The sequence below is a fragment of the Cucurbita pepo genome, chromosome 10, assembly GCF_057944985.1.
Source record: "Cucurbita pepo subsp. pepo isolate OVF chromosome 10, ASM5794498v1, whole genome shotgun sequence".
In the NCBI taxonomy this organism is placed as follows: domain Eukaryota; kingdom Viridiplantae; phylum Streptophyta; class Magnoliopsida; order Cucurbitales; family Cucurbitaceae; genus Cucurbita; species Cucurbita pepo.
The window spans coordinates 631,366-652,901 of NC_141807.1; the positions used below are offsets into that span (position 1 = coordinate 631,366).

The 21,536-nt window shown below is 37.2% G+C and overlaps 5 protein-coding genes across 5 annotated transcripts; 4 read left to right on the plus strand and 1 right to left on the minus strand.

The window, feature by feature from the left end:
- Positions 1–315: 315 nt before the first annotated feature.
- On the plus strand, positions 316–4,061 carry LOC111803382 (la-related protein 6A). Its single transcript, XM_023687749.2, has 11 exons — positions 316–634; positions 1,165–1,246; positions 2,010–2,104; positions 2,199–2,270; positions 2,351–2,430; positions 2,523–2,607; positions 2,897–2,944; positions 3,039–3,104; positions 3,170–3,349; positions 3,490–3,583; positions 3,661–4,061. The coding sequence occupies exons 1-11, from the start codon at positions 398–400 to the stop codon at positions 3,783–3,785; spliced, it is 1,164 nt and encodes a 387-aa protein (XP_023543517.1). The 5' UTR covers positions 316–397; the 3' UTR covers positions 3,786–4,061.
- Positions 4,062–5,082: 1,021 nt separating this feature from the next.
- On the plus strand, positions 5,083–7,178 carry LOC111803380 (cytochrome P450 710A11). The gene has a single exon (XM_023687747.2). The coding sequence runs from the start codon at positions 5,309–5,311 to the stop codon at positions 6,830–6,832; it is 1,524 nt and encodes a 507-aa protein (XP_023543515.1). The 5' UTR covers positions 5,083–5,308; the 3' UTR covers positions 6,833–7,178.
- A 1,935-nt stretch (positions 7,179–9,113) lies between these two features.
- Positions 9,114–10,931, plus strand: LOC111803383 (large ribosomal subunit protein eL20). Its single transcript, XM_023687750.2, has 4 exons — positions 9,114–9,263; positions 9,470–9,585; positions 9,737–9,800; positions 10,444–10,931. Exons 1-4 carry the CDS (start codon positions 9,249–9,251, stop codon positions 10,783–10,785), a joined length of 537 nt encoding a protein of 178 aa, XP_023543518.1. The 5' UTR covers positions 9,114–9,248; the 3' UTR covers positions 10,786–10,931.
- A 900-nt stretch (positions 10,932–11,831) lies between these two features.
- LOC111803954 (uncharacterized protein At4g18257-like) lies at positions 11,832–16,666 on the plus strand. The gene is made up of 3 exons (XM_023688577.2): positions 11,832–12,259; positions 15,801–16,121; positions 16,250–16,666. Exons 1-3 carry the CDS (start codon positions 11,985–11,987, stop codon positions 16,407–16,409), a joined length of 756 nt encoding a protein of 251 aa, XP_023544345.1. The 5' UTR covers positions 11,832–11,984; the 3' UTR covers positions 16,410–16,666.
- Positions 16,667–16,696: 30 nt separating this feature from the next.
- On the minus strand, positions 16,697–21,398 carry LOC111803953 (uncharacterized protein At2g34460, chloroplastic). Its single transcript, XM_023688576.2, has 10 exons — positions 21,187–21,398; positions 20,872–21,108; positions 20,522–20,636; positions 20,280–20,415; positions 20,046–20,141; positions 19,022–19,241; positions 18,588–18,803; positions 18,377–18,496; positions 17,157–17,429; positions 16,697–17,069 (listed from the first exon to the last, which is right to left on the minus strand). The coding sequence occupies exons 6-10, from the start codon at positions 19,172–19,174 to the stop codon at positions 16,905–16,907; spliced, it is 927 nt and encodes a 308-aa protein (XP_023544344.1). The 5' UTR covers positions 19,175–19,241; positions 20,046–20,141; positions 20,280–20,415; positions 20,522–20,636; positions 20,872–21,108; positions 21,187–21,398; the 3' UTR covers positions 16,697–16,904.
- Between the last annotated feature and the right edge of the window lie 138 nt (positions 21,399–21,536).

Genomic DNA, 21,536 nt, shown 5'->3' on the forward strand with positions numbered 1-21,536 from the left:
AACTATCGTTAATTTTTTTTATTGAAATTAAAATTTTAAACATTCTATGAAATATAATTAGGTCTGAGCTTGAAATATAACTGCTAAGAACTGATGGAACGGTTATTGTTCCAGTTTGAAATTAAGTCCAATAATCCAAACCGGCCCTGCCCGTTTAAGGTCATACTGAACAGAGCGCGTAACATAATACTGGCGCCGAGAAATTGGGGGCAAAGGACGGAATTCAAAATGTCTTAATAAAAGGATCAAGCGAAATGTCCAAATTGCCCTCAACAGAGGAGGGTATTGTCTCCTACTGATATAAAAAGGTCCGCGGAAAAACCAATCGAAGTAGGAGAAACGGAGGGCGTGAAGGTACTTTGGGTTCTTACTGCCTAACGCATTTCTCCTACTCACTATGGCCGGCGATGAGCCTCCGATATCGTCCTCCCCTGACGTAATCTCTTCCTCCGTCTCTGAGTCCATTCCGTCGCCTCCACGGCAAGATCCTGCCGGATCACCCAGTCGCGACGTGCCTGAGATTCAATCATTGGCTTCCGAAGACGATCATGACCAGGGACTCAGGGAGCATCACGATCACGAAGTTAAAGCCGCTGTTCTCTCTGAGGATCTGAAACGCAGGATCATTAAGCAGGTAACTCTACCGCCTCTGCCTTCCCCACTCTCCACCGCGCTTCGTATTGGACCTCGAATTTCTTCTCTTCGTTAGGTTTGGCGTGGTATGCGGTCTTTCAATTCTCTATCTGGATTGTTTTGTAAGTTTTCGGATTATTTATGTATTAATCTCAAGCCACTGGCTTGAATGGGAGTTCCGAAGTTTTCTTCCAGGATAGAGAATCAGTATGTCAATGGGATTTCCTCTTTCACATGCATTTCACTTTATTTGTGTAAGTTTTTATATATCCACTTGCACCGCTTGGTGCAAACATTAGAACGTTAGGAAGCTTATGGTTAGGATATCAACTGCAAGGGGAGCTATTTGGCCGCCGTGATATCATAAACTTGGTGGTTTGTTACGCTACTATTTGTATAGTCTTTTGATGCAAGACCTGAAGAGAGCATTTAGATTATGATAATTTGGATTCCAATTCATTCATTTTTTCTTTTTTGAATATAATTTTGTAGCATCGTCGGTCTTTATGATTGGTCAAAATGTCTTCGCAGGTAGAGTACTACTTCAGCGATGAAAACTTACCCACCGATAAACACTTGTTGGGATTAATAAAAAAGAACAAGGATGGTTTTGGTATGTTGCTTGGCTATTCTTCAAATTTTTGGAGATTTTATTATCTTTCAATGGAAATGAATACTCCCAGTAGTATTGACCTCCTTCAAAGGGTTGAATATGCATTATAAGTCGTGAGATAATTTGCTTTTTTGGATTTTTATCAAACTATTAACTATGAACAAGTAAGCAATATAAGTAATAATTTCAGAAGGCTTTCGAAGAATTTAATGAGCCATGTAGGCACTTCCTTGTGCAGCTAGATTCGTCTGTGATGAATTTCATGGACTGTTCTGAATTAAGTATGGTTGATTGCTGATCGTTCGCTTCTCTATTCATGATATTATGGCCTTTGACATGTGTTGAACATTTTTCATGTAAAGTACTAGAACAAACGAACTACAATTAATCTTCTAATGGTTCTAGTCTTTGCTGATTTTTTGATGTCGACTGCATGGATTCTTTCCCTAGCATTGTTGTTACATACAATAAATCTAAATATCTCGAATTAAAGATGAAGTATGTAAAAATTGCATACTCCCTACCAGATTCTACCATTTGTTTGCTCATATTCTCGTACTTGTATCTTTATATATATTTGATGAATGAAAATAAGACTGTTCATGTCCTATTTTCCAATTTTATCTTCTTTGTTTTTGTTATTCTCTCTCTATATATTCTTTTTTATTGTCGGTGGATCTGATTTTCCCTAACATCTTGTAGTAACTAATTGTACTGTTACCAATGCGTAAAGTTGAAATTCATTTTCTCTTTGTTTGTCTAGTTCCCATAGCTATTATTGCTGCCTTCAAGAGAATGAAAAAACTTACTCAAGATCATACATTTATCACTGCTGCACTGAGGGAATCCTCTGTTCTTGTAAGATACTACGTGCGACCTTTTAGAATGTAGCAACCAAGGCTTCTTTTTGCATGATGCCATGAGCACATGTTAATTTACCTGCCAATTGCAGGTCGTAAGTCCTAATGGGAAGAAAGTCAAGCGTCTCCATCCTATTCCGTTGCCTGAGACTAGGGATCCTAAGGTATTTGCTCGTGTACTTATGAAATCAACAATTGATGTGTAACATATGGTTAATTTATGACATTTCTATGTGGAGTATAGGTATTTACTATTTTGGTAGAAAATCTACCTGAAGATCATTCAGAGGAGAATATCAAAAGAATTTTTGGAGCAGCTGGACAGTATGCTCTTCCTGTTTACAAAACTATGTTTTCGTGAAAATATTTTTCCGTTCACACTTCACTGGATGAAAAGTTGTTTTTGGATTTTTTAGCATAAGAAGTATCACCGTTTACGACCCACATATGGTAGACAAATTGGGGAAAAGCAGCAAGGGTGATGTGCTGATCAGTAATAAGGTAAACTGTGTAACCAACTGCTAGAAATTCAATTTTCGGTTTTTATTAAAGGGACATTGTGGTGATATATGTGGTGTTCAATGTAGTATGTTGATTGAACTTCTGAGTGTCTTATTCTGTTCCTTGTTATAAAAGCCAAGAGAAGAAAGCAACAATGTCCACTGATTTGTTTTTAGATTTTGATGCTATGTTTTTGTTATATAGTAGTTAAGTGATGTAGCTATGCTTTGTCTCAGACTTCTTGATGTACTCATTCAATTGACCAATTTTTCTTGGTTGCTATGTATAGTTGCATGCTCTTGTAGAGTATGAGTCTCTGGAGGCATCTGAGAAGGCTGTGAGTGATCATCTCCATGCTTTATTTACTTCAACTTGATAATTTTTCTGTGTTTGATTTGATATGGATAGTCGTTTATCTGGTGGTTCATAAGGTGGCTACTTTAAATGATGAACACGATTGGAGAAATGGCATGCGGGTTAAGCCTCTCAAGCATCTGGTACTGTATCTCATTTCACTTACATATCCACTTGATTGTATTTACAATACAGTCCTCAACTTCAGAGTAAGCATGGCCAGAGGAAGCAACACTGGAGAGGACATGATCCCGACAAGAACTGCACCGGGAGAATAGCTGATCAGAATGGTCCCGACAAGAACAGTAGTGGGCGAATAACTGATCAGAATGGGGATGAAGAAATTCAGGACATAACTGAGCATCATGATGATGTTCCTGATGAAGAGGTTAATGTCTCTCGTATACTTTCTTTTTCTGAGCGCGTTTTATTAGCCACACATGTTTACCCAAACCGTGAAAATTTCTATCAGATAGGATTTCATGAAAAAGCTTGTCATGATAACAATATCAACTTTGCCAATTTTAGGAGGGCGATCATCAACACAAGGACAAACATGGACATAGAGGTCGAAATCAAGGACGAACTAGAAGACAAAAGTACAAGAGTGTCAATGGAACCGGTACTGATCTGATCACGTCATTGCAGATTTGATGTTATTAAGAAATTTTAGCCTGCTAATCTTTTGCTCTCTTCTAGGTCATGGAACTACAACTTCTGCTCATCACATTGAACTTTCAAAGCCACCTCCCGGCCCGAAAATGCCTGATGGAACTCGGGGGTTCACGATGGGGCGTGGACGACCTCTAACGTCAAGCTCATAGTGAGAAATTTTATCAAATGGGTTAGTAGAAATATCACTTTCGATGTCGTTTAGGGTTGAATTTAACGCGTGGTATAATGCGCCCGGGTATATGTTTTGAGTAGGTCCGCATAATGTGTATCTTCTTCCAAGTCTAACCTCGGGTCTAAAGGAAATGGTATATTATATATATATAGTGTTCACTTGTATGGTAAGTTAAAATTTAGTGATTTTAACCTATCAAACTCGAACATGAAAAATGTTTCACGTCATGAATTTCAATGCATTTCTATTGTTACTTGTGTGTGTGTGTGTGTGTGTGTTCACACTCATCGTCCTTTTTTTGATGAAGCAAATGGTAGGGCAGGAAAGCTAATTCTATGCTGTGTATCCATTTTGGTCAATGGGTGGTTTCAACTACCAAAAGAACATTTTAGAGGGAATCTCTGTCGACTATGATTTTAGAAAAGGAAAAAAGAATAAGACCTTTGTTGTGAGATGAGTTGTAAAGTCTACTTGCTTTAATGTTTCTAATCTAACAAAGTCTCAAATTATCATCCAATTTTTTTTTCAATTTTTTTTTTCTTTAATTCATATATGGTTCGCATAAAAATACTATATGCCTTTGTTGTTAATTTGTTTAATCTAAGGAGTAAATGTTTAATTGTATAAGTGCTTAGCTTTGAAGCTATAACCACATTAGTGTAGATTGATGTGAACTCTCGAATCTGAAACTTGATGTTGGGAATAATATTGTAAATGAAAATGACACAATAGTACTCTAAATGAAAAAAAAAAAAAAATGAATGGTAGTTATAATTAAATAATAAATGATATCACTTATGCTTTTTTATTTCTGAACATTAGTTTTCAAATCAATTTTCTTACCTAAATCTTTAAAGATTTTATTTTATTTTAAGAATTTCTATACATATTTGTAACAACCTAGGTCCAGCTAGGTAACCGATATTTTCTTTTAAGCTTTCCCTCACGGGTTTCCGAAAGCTTTTGTTGTGATAACTAAATGGTATCAGAGCAAAACCGATGAAGCTTTAAGGAGTGGATTGTGAAATTTGTTGTGTTATGAGGCTGTTGTGTTATGAGGCTGTATGTCAAAAATGCAGGTGAAGCTTTAAAGGAGTGGATTGTGAAATGTGTTGGAGAGAATAAAGAAACATTCATTTAAGAGAATGGTGTAATTTAGCCTATGATGAATTAAAAATTCAGTTGTTTTTTTTTTTGTTTTTTAGTTCAATTATTGTATTAATGAAAAATCGATCCACATGCCCAAATTTGTTATCTGTCGAATAAATATTTAACCTGGAAGTTGATTATAGAAATAGAAAATAATATAAAAATGAAAATGAAGGGGGAGAGTCCAGTCTGCCAAGATCGCAGTCTTGATATCTTCTTCAGACACCTCACTGAGCTCTCACCTTCAACGCTTCGATGGCGTCCTAATCAATTTCTCCCTCTCATTCCCTTATTTAACTCTCTTCTTTTCTGCATTCTCTCTCGCACAGATTCCTTTCGGGAGAAGAAACGATGAATTCGCTTCTGGCTTTTCTTTCGCCACTGCTTCCGTTCGTGGCCTCTCTTGTGTTTCTGCTCCTCTTTCTCGAGCAGATCTCTTATCTGAAGAAGAAGCGCTCTGTTCCTGGTCCTCCTCTCGTTTTCCCCTTCGTCGGCAACGCAATTCCTCTGGTTAGGAACCCTGCCCGTTTCTGGGAGATTCAGGCCTCTTTGGCTAAATCCTCCGGCGTTGGCTTCTCTGTCAACTACATAGCCGGAAACTTCATCGTCTTCATTCGCGACACTGAGCTCTCTCACAAGATTTTCGCCAATGTGCGTTCCGACGCTATGAACCTCGTCGGTCATCCCTTCGGGAAGAAGCTATTCGGTGAGGATAATCTGATTTACATGTTAGGCCAAAAGCACAAGGATCTGCGCCGTCGAATCGCTCCTAATTTCACGCCCAAAGCGCTCACCACATACACCGCGCTTCAGCAGATCATTATTCTAAAGCATTTGAAACTTTGGGATCAGAAGTCGTCGGAGTCCTCGCCGAAGCCGATTCCCTTGAGGTTTCTGGCTCGAGATCTTAACCTCGAAACCTCTCAGATGGTGTTCGTCGGGCCGTATTTAGGCGAAAAGGTTCGCGAGAAGTTCAGAGTCGATTACAACCTCTTCAATGTCGGCCTGATGAAACTTCCAATCGACTTGCCTGGAACAGGTTTTAGAAACGCGAGACTCGCCGTCAACCGGCTGGTGGAGGTCCTTGCCGACTGCGCTGAGAAGAGCAAGGTGAAGATGAAAAGAGAAGAAGAGCCGTCGTGTTTGATAGACTTTTGGATGCAGGACACCGTGAAGGAACTCGAGGCTGCAGCGGCGGCTGGCGAGGCGGAGCCTGTTCACACCAGTAACTACGAGCTCGGGCTGTATCTCTTCGATTTCCTCTTCGCCGCTCAAGACGCTTCAACTTCGTCGCTTCTGTGGGCCGTCAGTCTCCTCGACTCGCATCCCGAGGTGGTCGCCAAAGTTCGGGACGAAGTCAAATCAATCTGGTCGCCGGAATCTGACTCACTGATCTCATCAGAGCAGCTTCTGGAAATGAAGTACACTCAGGCAGTGGCCCGTGAAGTGGTCCGGTACCGCGCTCCGGCAACCGTGGTGCCGCACGTGGCGGCGGCGGAGTTCCCGTTGACCGATTCATACACGATTCCAAAAGGCGCAATCGTGTTCCCATCTGCGTACGAGTCGAGCTTCCAGGGTTTCATCGAACCGGAGCGGTTCGATCCGGACCGGTTCTCGGAGGAAAGGCAAGAGGACCGAATTTTCAAAAGAAACTTTCTGGCATTCGGTGCTGGGTCCCACCAGTGTGTTGGGCAACGGTACGCCTTCAACCAACTGGTTCTCTTCATCGCCATGTTTTGTTCGCTGCTTGATTTCAAGCGGCACAGATCTGACGGCTGTGATGAAATCGCCTTCAATCCCACTATCTGTCCCAAAGATGACTGCATGGTCTCCATCTCCCGGCGGTGCCCTCGATTCCCCAATCTCTCGCTTTAGTTATTTTCCAAATCTCCAAATTGCCCTCTTCCTCTTCTCTTCTCTTCTCTGTAGTTGCTGCACTGTATTCTTTTTTTTTTTTTTTTTTTTTTTTTTTATAGTTCTTTTTTCATATTTGTATCTGCGTGGAAAAACGAACGGCTGGGATTCTTTGGGGGGAGAGGGGGAATGTGTGTGTTTTTCGTTGATTTGATTATTGGAGCTGTCGATTTGGATTTAAAAGGAGGATGCTGGCCTGGCGATGACTTGTCCTTTCTAGTTAACAAATCAGCTTCACGTGGATGGGCCGGCCATCTGTCCATCCACTTATCTCATCACTACTTAATAATTTTATTATTTTGGGTTAGATATATTCTCTCATTTCCTAAATGTAATTACGCAATGATTTTTGGTTCATGTCGATATTTCTTTGCATGGAAATTCGATTTCCGACGTTGCCTTTCAAGTATCAGATCAGTTGATTAAAGCCTTAAAGCCTACACTAGAGGGGTTTGACCATTTTTGTGTTTATGGGACCCTCTCAGATGAGATGGTGATGTAAATGTCATTTTTGGATCATTTTTCAATACTACCAAATATTTATAGAATATATTTAGTGTAAATAAAAAAAAAATCCGACTTTATAGTTAGAAAATTTCCCATACTGTTTTACTAATAATAAAGTTATTTTTAAAAAATAATTCGCCCATTCTTATTTAAATTAATCGGGTAGAAAGTAACTAGTTTATGATAAATAAAATTAAATTTTATATCCAATAGAGTTCTAAAATTAAATTTATTAGACATAAAATTAAATTTTTAATAAATAATTTATTGAATAGAAAATTAATGGATGAAGAAGATATTTGTTATTAATTATTTATGGCGTCCATCAAAGTTGTTAGCTTATATATTATCCTTATGATCATCATTATTGGGAGGCTGTTGGTTGTCCAATGCATTTTACTTTGTTTTTTATGGTATGTATTACGTCACTCTATACATTTATTATTATTATTATTAGAATATTATCTCATTTATTTCATTACCGAATACCTCTAATAAATGAATAAATAGTCAATTTTAAAAAGACTTATCAGCGAGGGAGGAATAAAGAGGGGCAGATAGATATATATATATATATATATATTTGAAATTAATTAATTAATTATTATTTAAAAAAATGATCACTAGTTTTATAATAAAACTGTAAGACATTATTGTAAGGTTTTTCTAAAACATGAAATAAGTTTTTTTTTTTTTTTTTGGAGTTTGTCAGTTAGTAAGTAAACAACTAATTCAACCAAGATTCAAATCTTTATTTTCCTTTTTATTTATTAAAAAGATGTCTTCAGTTTAACTAAAAGTTGGCAATTAGTATCCATTGCACATGCCAACAGTAAATATCTTTTTTTTTTAATAATATTTTTATATATTAAACATATATTTATAGTTTCCTTTTAATATATATATATATATTTAAACAAATATACTAATAATCTCCCTCCGTACACCCAATAGCTATAAAAATTACACATTTTTGCATACTACATTTTAATTTTTAAATTTTGTGATTTTACAACTTTTAAAAATTTCATTCATATTTTTAAACTTAAAATAAAAATAAAAAATATATTTATCACTAATTTTATAGATTAAAAAATACTCCTAAAATTTTAAAGTTTTAAAGTAAAAAAATACGTTTATAGCTCGTTAAAAAAATACCCGTCAATTTTCAAAAGTTGCATTAACATTACACCTCGTCACCTCCTATTTTTCTCTCTAATATGCTTCAATTTATGAATCAACTCTTTCCTATTTTCCTCTCTTTTTTCTCCTTATATCCTTCAACCAATGGGCCTCATCCAAGAGGTAATATTGGGCTTCCTGAATTGGGTGATTTGGGCCGCAGGGTTTGGCCCATTAACTAGACACGCAGAAAAAAAAACGGCGGGATTCATTGGAATTATAAATAATTAATAAAAAATAGTTTAATTTGATACAATTTTAAACATTTGTTAATCAATTACATTTTTCGAATTTTATTTTATATATTGAATAATACCACAAATATCAGTGCTACTTAAAGATTTATTATTATTATTTTTTATATATATAATTTTCGAAATACAAAATTTTTAAGATTTTAAATGAAAACAATCGCATAACTAAGTTTGGTCCAAATTTGTGATGTTGTCAAAGTTATTTTTAATTAATTTATGCATGAAAGAAACTCAATTAAAAATAGAGTTTAATTAAAAGAAAAAAAGAAAATACAATTAAAACATCCATTAGGGTTTTGGGCAAATTGCACCAAAAATTACAATGTATATAAAGACGACGGGAACTAGGGTTTTCGTTCCTGTCTTAGCCGCAGAAATCCTCCTCCTCAGAGAAAGCACCAGGCGGAGCGTCCAGAGCTCTACAATCGTCGCAAATGGTTACTTTCAGGGTAAGCTTCCCTGTCTGAAATCTAATGCTTTCTTTTATCTTTCTTTAGTTATAAGGTTCGCAGAATAAGTTAATGGAGGCGAGTTAAATTCATCTATCCTTCTCGCTCTCTTTGTATCTGTTATTTATGGAGCCGTTTGAAGGCAATGAAAGGAAATGGCTTGTTGATGCGGTTCAATTTGGGGTGATTTTTTTTTTTTTTTGCAGTTCCACCAATATCAGGTTGTGGGGAGGGCTCTCCCATCCGAAGCAGATGAGCATCCCAAGATTTACCGAATGAAGCTGTGGGCGACTAATGAAGTTCGCGCCAAATCCAAATTCTGGTGAGTTTTCTCGTGTTATTTGATGGCCTTGTTTGAAGAAGTGTTATTTAAGTTCTTTTGGATTTATAAAATCCAGTTTTGATGCCTGATTTTGAAGTGTTAGCTAAACCCTATTTCTCTCTTTGTTTTTATTTTTCTTGCTTTGTCATAGGTATTTTCTGAGGAAGCTGAAGAAAGTCAAGAAGAGCAACGGCCAGGTGCTCGCCATCAATGAGGTAACGTGTTTTTTTTCCTCACGCACTTCTTCCTGTTAGAAGGGTCTATAATTGTTATGCCGAGTATGTTTATCCGATCACATTGTAAATGAATGATCGCTCTGCTTTCATCTGGCATCGATCTGAACTATTGCTCTTTTGCTTCTTTGTAACCTGTTGCCATGATTAACTTGTTGTTCAGTGCTTTATCCCTCTTTGATGCGGTAGTGAAACTCGGAGGCGATTTTTATCCTTTGGATTGTTTTGAAGTATTGTCATTGTGAGCGTAAATGTGAAGAACTTATTGTGGGATGAGAAATTGGGTGTTTTGTTTTGTGTTTTGTTGTAACATTGATTCAATATACAATCTTCCTACTATGAATTTGTGATGCTTTTTGAATCGTGAATCTTGTAATACAAGAGAAAAAATTATCAGCCGTGTTGATGAATGATTTTGATGTGTCCGTATGGGGGAAGTTTCCTCTGTGATTGCAATGGATGTCTTGGTGTAACGAAGTTTGGCATCAATGGTGATTTTTTCCTCCAAGTTGTGTTCCATAGCTATTTTCTGGAGTTGGGTTGCTGAGTTCTAACATGGATATTACTGAATCACTAGCTATATTATTCAGTTGGGTTTTTCTAATGGAATCGTCATTGTCTTCAGATCTTTGAGAAGAATCCAACGAAGATCAAGAACTATGGTATTTGGTTGCGTTACCAAAGTCGCACGGGTTATCACAACATGTACAAGGAGTACCGTGATACCACCTTAAATGGAGCTGTGGAAGCAATGTACACCGAAATGGCTTCTCGCCACAGGGTCAGGTCTCCTTGCATCCAAATCATCAAGACAGCAACCGTCCCTGCTAAGCTTTGCAAGAGGGAAAGCACCAAGCAATTCCATGACTCCAAGATCAAGTTCCCCTTGGTGTTCAGGACTGTTAGGCCACCCACCAGAAAGCTGAAGACCACTTACAAGGCTTCAAGGCCCAATTTATTTATGTAATTTGCTTGTTTAAGGAATATGAGAAAAAGCTACCAGAGTTGTCTTATTTTGAAATCTTCGTTAGAGACCTTCTTATCAGCTGTTCTTCAACGTTTCTCTTCTTTTTATATATTATGGGATCAGACATTAATTTTTTGGGTTTGTCATTTGGTTTCTCATGGAAGTGATCAGCGCCTTATTTAGTCTATGAATGTCATATTGCCCTCCATACTTGTGTTGCCTACTGTTGGCTATCAGGTAATCGATGCATGACAAGTAATGGAATCCTGTGGTTTTATGTGCGACTCCCATCGCCCAAGACCAACTTGTGGGATCTTGTAATATTCATTTGAATGATTGTTTGATTTAGTTCAACATTGCAACATAGATTTAGTGTTGCAATAGATTTATGGACTAATGTTCGATTTATTCAATCACATAGTTTGGGCTCTTAGAATATGGCGCCCTTGGGGCTTTCTATTTGATTGTATCGAAAGGCCCAATGAATTGGGATTTCCCTATTGGGCTAGGTCATTTCGGGGCAAGCGGATCCTTTCTGATGAAGAGAATGATTCGGAGTTCTTGCAGAGTGGAACCGTGCAGTACCAGACACGAGATAGATCTTCCAACGAACAAGACTTTTTTCGAATAAGCCAATTCATTTTGGATCCTGCAGATCCACTCTTTTTCCTATTCAAAGATCAGCCTTTTGTCTCTTTTTCGCGTTGAGAATTCTTTGCAGACGACTATGATGCCATTTTTGTAATAGTTCAAGTCTAGCAGATTTTGTCATTTGTAATAGCTTAAATCTATTGTTCTCAAATCTATTGTTCTTGGCCAAATTTTAGATTAAAAATATCTCATTCACAATTTTAAAATTATAATTGTGTTCATATAATTTTATTAAATTTAATCTTCTAACGATTATAAATCATATTTTTCTAAAATTAAGGTGTGTTATAATTTGAAAATAATATAATAATAATAATAATATCACGGGTCGAATTGAACCAGGTTAGGTTTAATTTGAGGTCCACTCCCGGCCCGAATCATCGGCAATCAATAAACCGTATTGAGTCACATACAGAAGGTACAGATTGAAGGGCGAGCACGACCGGTTTCATCTCCGACTTCGCAGAGAAGAAGAATCTAAACAAGTAGGGCATCTGAATTCCTCACATTTTCTTTCTTCGATTGCTCCTTCACCATTACTGGAGAAGATGGGAGAGGAGGGAAAGAAGAAGAGGGTGGTTGTAGAATCGCTGGGATGGCTGACGGAGTCTTCGATCATGCCGAAAAAGCACAAGGCCATAGCTGGTGTCGGCGCATCTTCAATCATGGAGCTCAAGGCTCACCTCTACAAGTCTCAAGAAGAGTCCAAAAAGACCAAGGAATTGGCTGGCCCCGACGTCGAGTTCCACCGTGCGAAGAAGAAGATTACTCCCAAAGACCTTCTCTCCTCCCACAATTCAGGCGTCGAGGCCCGCGCTCTCAAGTATGTTTTCGATTTCTTCTTTTATGAGTTCCTATTTTAATTTTTGTGGTTGAATTTGTGAGCGTCTGTTTGGATTTGGTCATTGGAGTTTTGGGGTCTACGAGCATCGAAGATTGCATTGGATTTGTTTTTCTAATAGCTTTTCACTTTAGATTCTAAGCGAGAATGGAATTGATTCATGTGAGTCTGAAAGATCATACCTGAATCAAATGAATGTTTGCAGAATGAAGAGCTAAAAGTAACCTAATTTCATCTGTCAAGGGAAAGTGTCTGAACATTTAATCGATGCATGGCATTAATAACTTGTCATTTTAGAGCCAAATATTTAGAGGATGTGAGGCAAGTCCTTAACATGGATGATGGACTGATGTACTCATCTTGCCACATTCCGTAATAGGTAACCCCATTTGATGTTTTTTGATCTGATTTTGCCACTGTATTTACTCTGATCATGATTGAGGAAATATGGTTTAGTTTAGGAAAACCACCTCTCATAGTTGGAATTGCATCTTCCGAAGATCCTTAATTGAGGAAGATATCTCCGAATGGCCCTTCAAGCCTTCCAGCTCGTTCTAAGTTTGCTCCCTTTTCAATTCTGATACAAAATTAGGGCCTTTTCCATTCTCTAGTGGACTTTGCATTGAATGGTAAATTTCCCAAAAAAATTTAAAAAATTTCTATAGGAGTTCAACCTTGAAAGTATCACCACACGTATAATCCAGAGAGATATCCAAACAACCTCACTCCAGGTTGGTGTCTTTTGAATGATACCGAGACACAAGGTCACTTATTTTGCTTTGTTCTTTTGTTAAAAAATTGGCATGTGGCACTCTTCCTAACAAATTAAATGGTATCCTGGCTACCATCTTGACTTGGCATCATCATCCTTTTATGAAGAAAATGGGGATTCTTTGGCTAAAAATTTGGTAATGGATTGCTTCAATCGCCTACTCACCAATGCTGAATTTGAAGGGCAAATGAAGGACTTTCAGTTTGGTAATGAAGGGTTAAGCATCAACCACCTTCAATTTGCGAATGATATAATCCTCTTCTCTAATTTACCACATGTCTCCTCCATAAAAAACATGATCAAGATCGTAAAAACCTTCGAAAGCTTCTCTGGACAAAATATCAATCTCCAGAAAATAGAGATTGTGGGCATCAATGTTAGCATAAAATTATCGAAGACATTGCCAATGGAATACGGTTGTAAAAAGGGTGAATGGCCAAATATGTACCTAGGTTTACCTTTAAAGGGAATCCACATATCCTTCTCCTTCTGGAAGACCATTGTTAAAAAATAGAAAGAAGGCTATCAACGTGACCATCATGTTATACTTCCAAAGGTAGAAGACTCACCCTAATACAAGTCATATTGTCCAACCTCCCCACAAAAAGTTGTTACCGGTATAGAAAAATTATTCAGAAACCATGTGGAAAGATGGCTCACACCTGTCCGATGGAATATCATGAATCTCCCAATAGACAAGGGAGGATTTGGTCTATTTTTAATGAAGGAGAAGAACAAAGCTGTCTTTGCCAAATGGATATGGAGATAACATCACAAAGGAAATGTCTTGTGGAGAAAACTTATACAAGCTAAATATACTCCATAAATCAACTCTCTCCAACTTCCGCAAAGGGACCATGGAAGTACATAAAAAAATATCAAAACCTCATCACTATCCAAATTTGCCATAGTGGGGGTGATGGAGGAAGCACATTTTTTTTGAGCTGATCCATGGATTGAAAACACCATGCTAGCCTTGTAGTATCCATTTTTGTATGGGTTGTCTCATAACAAAACAACCACAATCAAAGAAACATGGAATGATGTCTAACAATTCCTGGGAGCTGAAGCTTAGTAGGAACCTAAAGGATAATGAAGCTATGGAATGAGCCAAATTAATTCTCGTTCTTGCCTCAGTTGTATTGTCTAAAGAAGCAAACTCATTGACATGGCTTCCCGGTGTTGATGAGGTCCTCTCTACAATATCTGTGATGATGGATATAAGGAAAAAAGTAGAAGCAATAAACTCCACGCTAGCAAAGACAATATGGAAAGGAAATCACCCAAAAAGGTGAGGTTCTTCTCCTAGGAAATAGCACATAAAGCCATTAGCATAAGTGAAAATCTACAAAAAAAAGAATGTCCTATATGACTCTATTTCCAAGTTGGTGCCAATTATGCAAGAAAGACAACAAATCACAAAGCCACCTATTTATGCAATGCACATACGTTCAAAATTTTTGGACAAGAATTCTCAATATTTTCGGATGGCGTCTCACTTTTTCTAGGTAGGCAAAGGATTTATTGGACACGGTTTTAATGTACCACCCCTTCAAGAATGCAAAAGCCTTGCTATAAAAAAAACCTCATCATAGCTTTCTTCAACAATGCGATTTACCATGCTATATCTTGGTGTAAATTGTCCTCCCTCGTTGTAAATTGGGAAGGTCTTTTGTAAACATCATGGAACAACCTAACTTTCAAACATAAAATTAACTTCCAACGGCACAATAAAACTTTTTGATATTTTTCTAGAAACTGTTTTTGGTATTGCTCTATCTAGATGTAAACGTTGCTGTATAGTCTAAATGTCTTTTTTTTGTCTCCCTTGTAATCTTCCTTGGACTAGGGATTTGGCTCTTTTTTTTTTTTTTTTTTTTTGCAACATTTCATATCATCAATGTAATGCCTTTTTCCTATTTCCCAAAAAATGGAAAATTTTACGACAGGCAGGTTGGGTATCCTTGCTCCCAGTCCAAGTTACAGTCTTAGGAAGAGGTCGTACACAACCTGATTATTTGGAAGTGGGACATTTGGCGTCTACGCGTCCACTATATTTGTAATTCTAAGTTCAAATTTCAAATTCTAGCCCAAGATGGGGGTGGGGAAGATAGAATTCAAGAGTTTGTAAGGTACCCTCCATCGGCTTTTTGGCCTAGGAAAAAGGAAGAGAGGTGAACTCTTCGTTTTCTTAGCAAAAGAGGTCATTTATCCCGCAGTGTAGTATGGCTATTTCGAGTGAAGGCAATTTTTTTTTTTTTTTTTTTTTCTGGATTCCATCCCTTCAGATTATATTCTTTGACAGACTCAAGTTAAGGTGTTTTAAACGTATCCTACTTCCTGTCCTTTTTATTATTTCCTTAGAAATAGGCAATTAGTGCTCAATGGAAGAATGAAAGCGACAACAGTTGTATGTGCAGGGGTAATAATGCTGACAGACTCAATTACTTCCTGCCTTTTTATTATTTGACAGACTCAAGTAATAGTGCTGAGATTACCTAGATGAGTGCATGCGTTTTTTTTTAGTACAAAAAATATGTGCAGGGGTATATGGGTGTTGAGATTTGAACCTCCGACCTCAAGGGAAGGAGTATATGCCAACCGATGCTAAATTATGCTCATGCGAGATGTCTTAGTTTTTTCCACAGCAATTATTTGGTGTATTATTCGTTTTTTTTTTTAATGTCCTTGTTTAGACTAAAACAATTGTGCTAACAAGTTGTTGTCTAATATATTTCTGTTAAAATCCAGGGATAAACTTGAGCTGAAAGCTATTAAGGATGGATCGGTAAGCTATGCTGCACTAGAGAAGAAGGCTGCGATATATGACAAGCTAGTGAAAGGGGAACTCTCAGATGAGGAAGATCAGGAGAAGTATTGTGTGGATTTTTTCCGCAAGAATCTTGAGCAGGACGAATCACAGCTACCACAACACCATGATGCTTCTGAACCCGGAGAAACGGACACTCCAGAAGATGAGACCGAGCCATCGTTCTTGTTTAACTCAAAGACAACAGGACTTGGGAGGACGTCTGGAATAGTGGACAACAACGAGCATAAGCGCTTTGTGAGGTAAACTCCTCTTTCCCCTGTTTTGGAATTATCAAATACCAAACAAGCCCTTGGCTAGCAGCTTCCATTATAACATTGTTCTGAAATGAGGCTCACTCATTGATTATTTTGATATTGGTTTTCTTCAGGGAGGTTCATGAAGAAGTAAATCAAGCAAGAGAGAAGGCGTCCGAGCTGAAATTTCGTAGACAAGAGCAGGCCGCAGCACGTCGTGAGAAATTGAAACAGGCATATCTCCGTAAACAAATAGAGAAGTTGAAGGCTTCATCAAATTCAGGACAAACGTAACAGAGGAAGAGAAGTATAGAGTGCTTTAGTACCAATTTACCTCGGAAGCAGCGAGACATTGCTTCCATTGACAGCTAATAGACAGACCTTCGTCCCCATAAATAAAGCCTTTCTATTCCCAAACCTTCTTAATTTTCACCTTGTATTTTAAATTGGACATGTCATGGAACTAGCTAACTTTGTGCTCCACTCTATATAAAATCAATGTCACGAAACAAAAAGATTGTGGCTATTGCTGAAAAATCAGAATTTTGTGATCTGGAGGGCGTTTCTTCTTCCTTTCTCAGTTCTTAAATTCTTTCTTTATGTTCACATTAAAAGCAAGTAAGCTACACATCAACGTTAGCAAATGAATGTATTAACAGAAACAATACATTATAATGCAGTGAAATATAGCATGAATATCCCAAGGGGGCTTGGAAAATGAGGCACTGCCACCAGGAAGCAAGATATCAAGTGCTTCAATTCCGAGGATAAGATGGCATCTGAAGACGACTACCTCTGCTTTATGGAGCCAAAGAGATCCTCATACGAACGCTTTGGCGCATCGGCTCGAGAGACAATTTCAACAACCTTGTAAGAGGCTTGGGAATGAACCAATGCCTCAACAGCTACTTCTGCAACTAAATCTCTTGATATGCTTCCTTCATAAAGAGTATCCTAAAAACAACCAAGATTCAGTCATGCGCCTAAATGTCATAGAGAAGCAATGATCGATCAAGGTAAACAAGAGAAAACTGTGATTACTTCTGCTGTCATGACTAAATTTCCGGTAGGAGGCTCATTTTTCAAGCCTCCAGGCCTTATTATTGTGTAGTTAATACCCGATTTCCTGATGTGCTTCTCCGCCTGAAGCTTTGCAATCAAGGTGAGCCCCAAAACATTTAAAAAGATATAAGCTGGGTTGAGAATCTGTCCCATTGCAGCTCCATTGACTAAAATGGAACTGATCAGAATAAACCTGTTTATGCCCAACTCACGGCATGCTTGAACAAGGTTTACAGTGCCAAAATTGTCAACCTGCCAGTAACACAAACATTTTGAGAATATTTTCCTTTCTTAATACAACAAATAGAGATACGGAGATTTGTACATAACAATAACACCACATTGAATGTTCATTTTACAAAGTTACTAATAACTGCACATTTGTTCACTTTCTTCTTTTCACATATATATATACATGTGTATGTATGTATATATGCATGCATATGTATTTATATGTATATCTCTAATTATCGAGGGTGCTCAAGCTTTAACTTACACACCTCAACTAATTTACAGGACTAACACCATATGTTGACTTTGAAAATCTCGTTGGATCTTCAATTTTTAGTTGGTCGCATACTCCACTTATGACTTCAAAAACACCATGAGATCTCATCGGTTATTAGACCAATTCCATGGTGGTTTAAAAATTGTCAACCTTCATGAGTGATAGTAACACACATTCTGATCTTCATTTTTAGTCCTAGGCATTAGTATGCTGATTTGAAATATCAGATAAATGGACAAAATTTCTAACCTAGAATTGTGTAAGGGAGACATGAATGAAATTTGAGACCCGAACACCATCACAATATTTCCTATCATTGCCCCACCTTTCCAAGTCTCAATTTTCATAAAAATTTCTAATGTATTTCTATTTGAAATGGTTACTTTTGAATGAGGAGTAATTTTTTTATAACAAAAATTGCAAAACTGTTTTTTTTTTTTTTTTTTTTTGAATTTAGCTTCAATTTTCGACGAGAGACAGTTTATTTTGAACTCGTGGGAAGGAGAAGTGATATTTGACCAGTTTGGCGTGCCTTTAAGAAAATTAAAAAGAAAGTAAAAACAGATAATTTAAAATACACCTATTTTCTACGCAACTTTCGTGGCAGTTAAGGAGGAAAAATACTGAAGCACTGAGCGTTGAGATTTGAAGTTCAAATATTCGAGAAATTTGAATGGCATTGAAAGCAAACCTTCCATGGCGCAAATAAGTCCCATCCTCGGCGAAACCCCGTAGCACAAATTACAGCTTCAGAATCGGAACCTATGGCTTCTGCCAACTTTGCAGAGCCTTCAGTCACATCCGCTCTTACCTGTTATAAGATTAACAAAATTGAATTGCAACTGAAATAATTCAAAAAAATTCCCAATGAAATTCCGAAAAAAATTAATGGACAAACTTACAATTTGAAGATCTGGATTGCCTGGGGAGAGAGTAGTTTTAGCCTTACTTACGTCTCGAACCCCGGCCTTGACTGCGAAGCCCCTTGCCAGCAACTGCTCCACAATCCTTTTTCCAGTACTACCGGATGCACCAGCCACAAAAATCTTTTTCTTCACATTTAAATTGTCCTCGCTTTGTTTCTCTGCAACTTCTTCCGTAATTTCATTTCCTTCCATCTGCCAATAGGCAATAGAACTTCGAATAATTCACTAGAATTCATAAAAACCTAAAAATAAAAAAGCCTGGTGACTTCATATCCTTTCCGCAACATCATGTACGCGAGCAGCGAAAAGGAAATTCATGTCTAGTAGTCCTCATAGTGTGCTAGTGACATTTTACTCCCTAAACAACTCGAAGTAATGGAAATCCAGCATAGAATAGGGACAAGAATTACCTTGTAGGAGTTGAGAATGGAGATGGAGGCGAACTTCTTGGAGGAGGAGGAAACGGCGAGAAAGGATTTGCAGAGAGGACAGAAATGGAGACGTTGAGAGTTCGATTGGAAGAAGGAAGAAGTGATGGTGTTGGGAAGGGAAAGAAAGGCCATTGCCGAGCCACAGATCTCCTTCCCGCGGCTCTACTAGCGCCATGTAATCCCATTTTTTATTCGAGTCCTTAAAAATAATAGCATTTTAGTCTCACATTTTAGATTTCTTTCGTCTATTTATTTTTCATAAATTTTAAAATTAATTCCGACAGTAGTTTATTGTCAATTTTTTCCAACAAAAATGGTCTTTATTAAAATTGACATTACAGAGTATTCACAACAATGTATTTTACTATATAGATACTATTATTATTGTTTAACTAATTTCCACAACAATTTAAAAATTGAAATTTATTGAAAATAAATTGAACAAATGAAAGTATATAATAAAATCTAATTTACCGGGTGGGACAAAGTAGTATTTTCACCCCTAATTTTCCTACTTTCCACTCCCTTAATTTTTCTTACTTTTGATTTTGTCCAAACAAAAACAAAATATATATATATAAATAAATAAATAAAGTAGGCCATCTTGCCCCGAGAACAATGAAAATAATTTGATTGCAACTACATCAAAAATCGGGATTCTAAGACATGAATACATGCTTTCTCATATTAGTGTGAAAACTTAAAAGAAATTCACGACCATACTTTTTTTTATGTGAGGTTCTTAAAGAAACTCACGATCAAGCTTTTTTTACTTTATTTACTCAACTTATACCAGGCCTCGTAAAAGTAGAGTACTACTGATCGAGGACTGGAGTAGGTCAAACTCTAGGCGGGCGGTACAGAAATCTTGAAACAAATATTTAATAATTAATTTTAAAATTTGCATTCCTCTTCTCGGTGGTTGGTTTATGTTCTACCAAATTTTAAAGGCTGCACTCATGGTGGGAGGGAAAAAAACAAACTGAAGTAACGACGGCTTTACCTATGTTAAGTTCCTGCTTAAAATAGTCCTCACGATTCATGATATCATATGCACCACGCCATCAGCTATCATTACCCTGTTATCATCTTGCAGTCTCTGCAAATTTTCAAACTGTAAGAATTAGTCCCTCAAACAATATAATTTAAGATTAAGAAAGCTTAGTAACAGATGCTGGCCTAGATCAAATTACTTCAAAGCAAAGTATCTTCGTTATTTAAAATTGTTTTTATTTACCTGCAAGAGCAACATTATTTCAGCTGTAGCGAGTATCTGCTGCAGCATTAACGATATTCTCAATGTCTGCAAAAGATTGACATCCAAGTGGTTTGCACGCATGTGCTGACCAAATAAAGAATTGAATGCTTCTATTCTGCAAGATCATGGTCAAAGAATTTGAATGAAAATGGAGATAATTCTTTAAAAAAGTGAGAATAAGATGTGGTGAAGGCTGCGTGATTGCTAGCAGTATAAAACACCTTTGTGCAGACAGATCAAGTACAGGTTCAGTAGGAGGATCGTCGATTTCCATGGCAGAGAAACAGTTGAGACTTGGCAACAGAAGGATCACCAACCATCATCATGTTGATATCACTGGAAGAATAAAATAATACTGTGTTTAGTAGAGAAACATTGTTAGCTACAAGAACAGTCCTAGAGAAAAAGATTGCATACTTTAGTTCTCTACCAGAAGTCATAAAAGGGTTAAACATGTATATAAAAACCTTAATTTTTAATCGGCACCACACTTTCATAGAGAAAATGAAAGGTTGTACAAGAAGTCACAAGATATATAGTAATGTTCTTAGACAACAATCCTGCAAGCTACCTGAACACTCCGTTCAAGCTGCCCTTGGTTATTCTTGGAAGAGCTTTATATATTCCTACAATAGTCACACGATCACCTGGCTTGCAACAGTCAACTAAGTCATCTTCAACTGACATCCACTGTTCGTGGAAGCTGACCAGGCGCTGAATTCTCAGGCATTTCTTGCATTGATAAGTTTTGATGATCTTTATATCCACACAAGCCATACTCGGTAATCAACAAGTTGCCATTTTCATCCTGAGAAAACAATTTATTTCAGCACAATTTCTTGAGTATTGAAGCATAATTACTTGTAAAACAATTAATGTGATTTACCCTCTGGGATACACAGATCCAGTGGGCAAGCCCATGTTGTATGTAATGTCACGGTATTCATGGCTGGTAAAACTCCTAGTTGTGGGGCAGAAATGAACACTTTTGACAACTTTTGGTCTAACAAGAGAACCTATATCCAGTGATCACCGAATCAAACGAACACAATAATTTAGAAGACAAACATCAAAATTATTGTGAGATACAATCAGAAAGTTCTTTCATTCGATATTTCAAAATTTTAAACCAACCAACACCATGTATATGACCGAAGATAATTCCAAAATTAACGGACAGTGTGATTGTAGTTTTAAAGCTTAAGACAACTAAACTAAATTTTCATTAAAATAAAA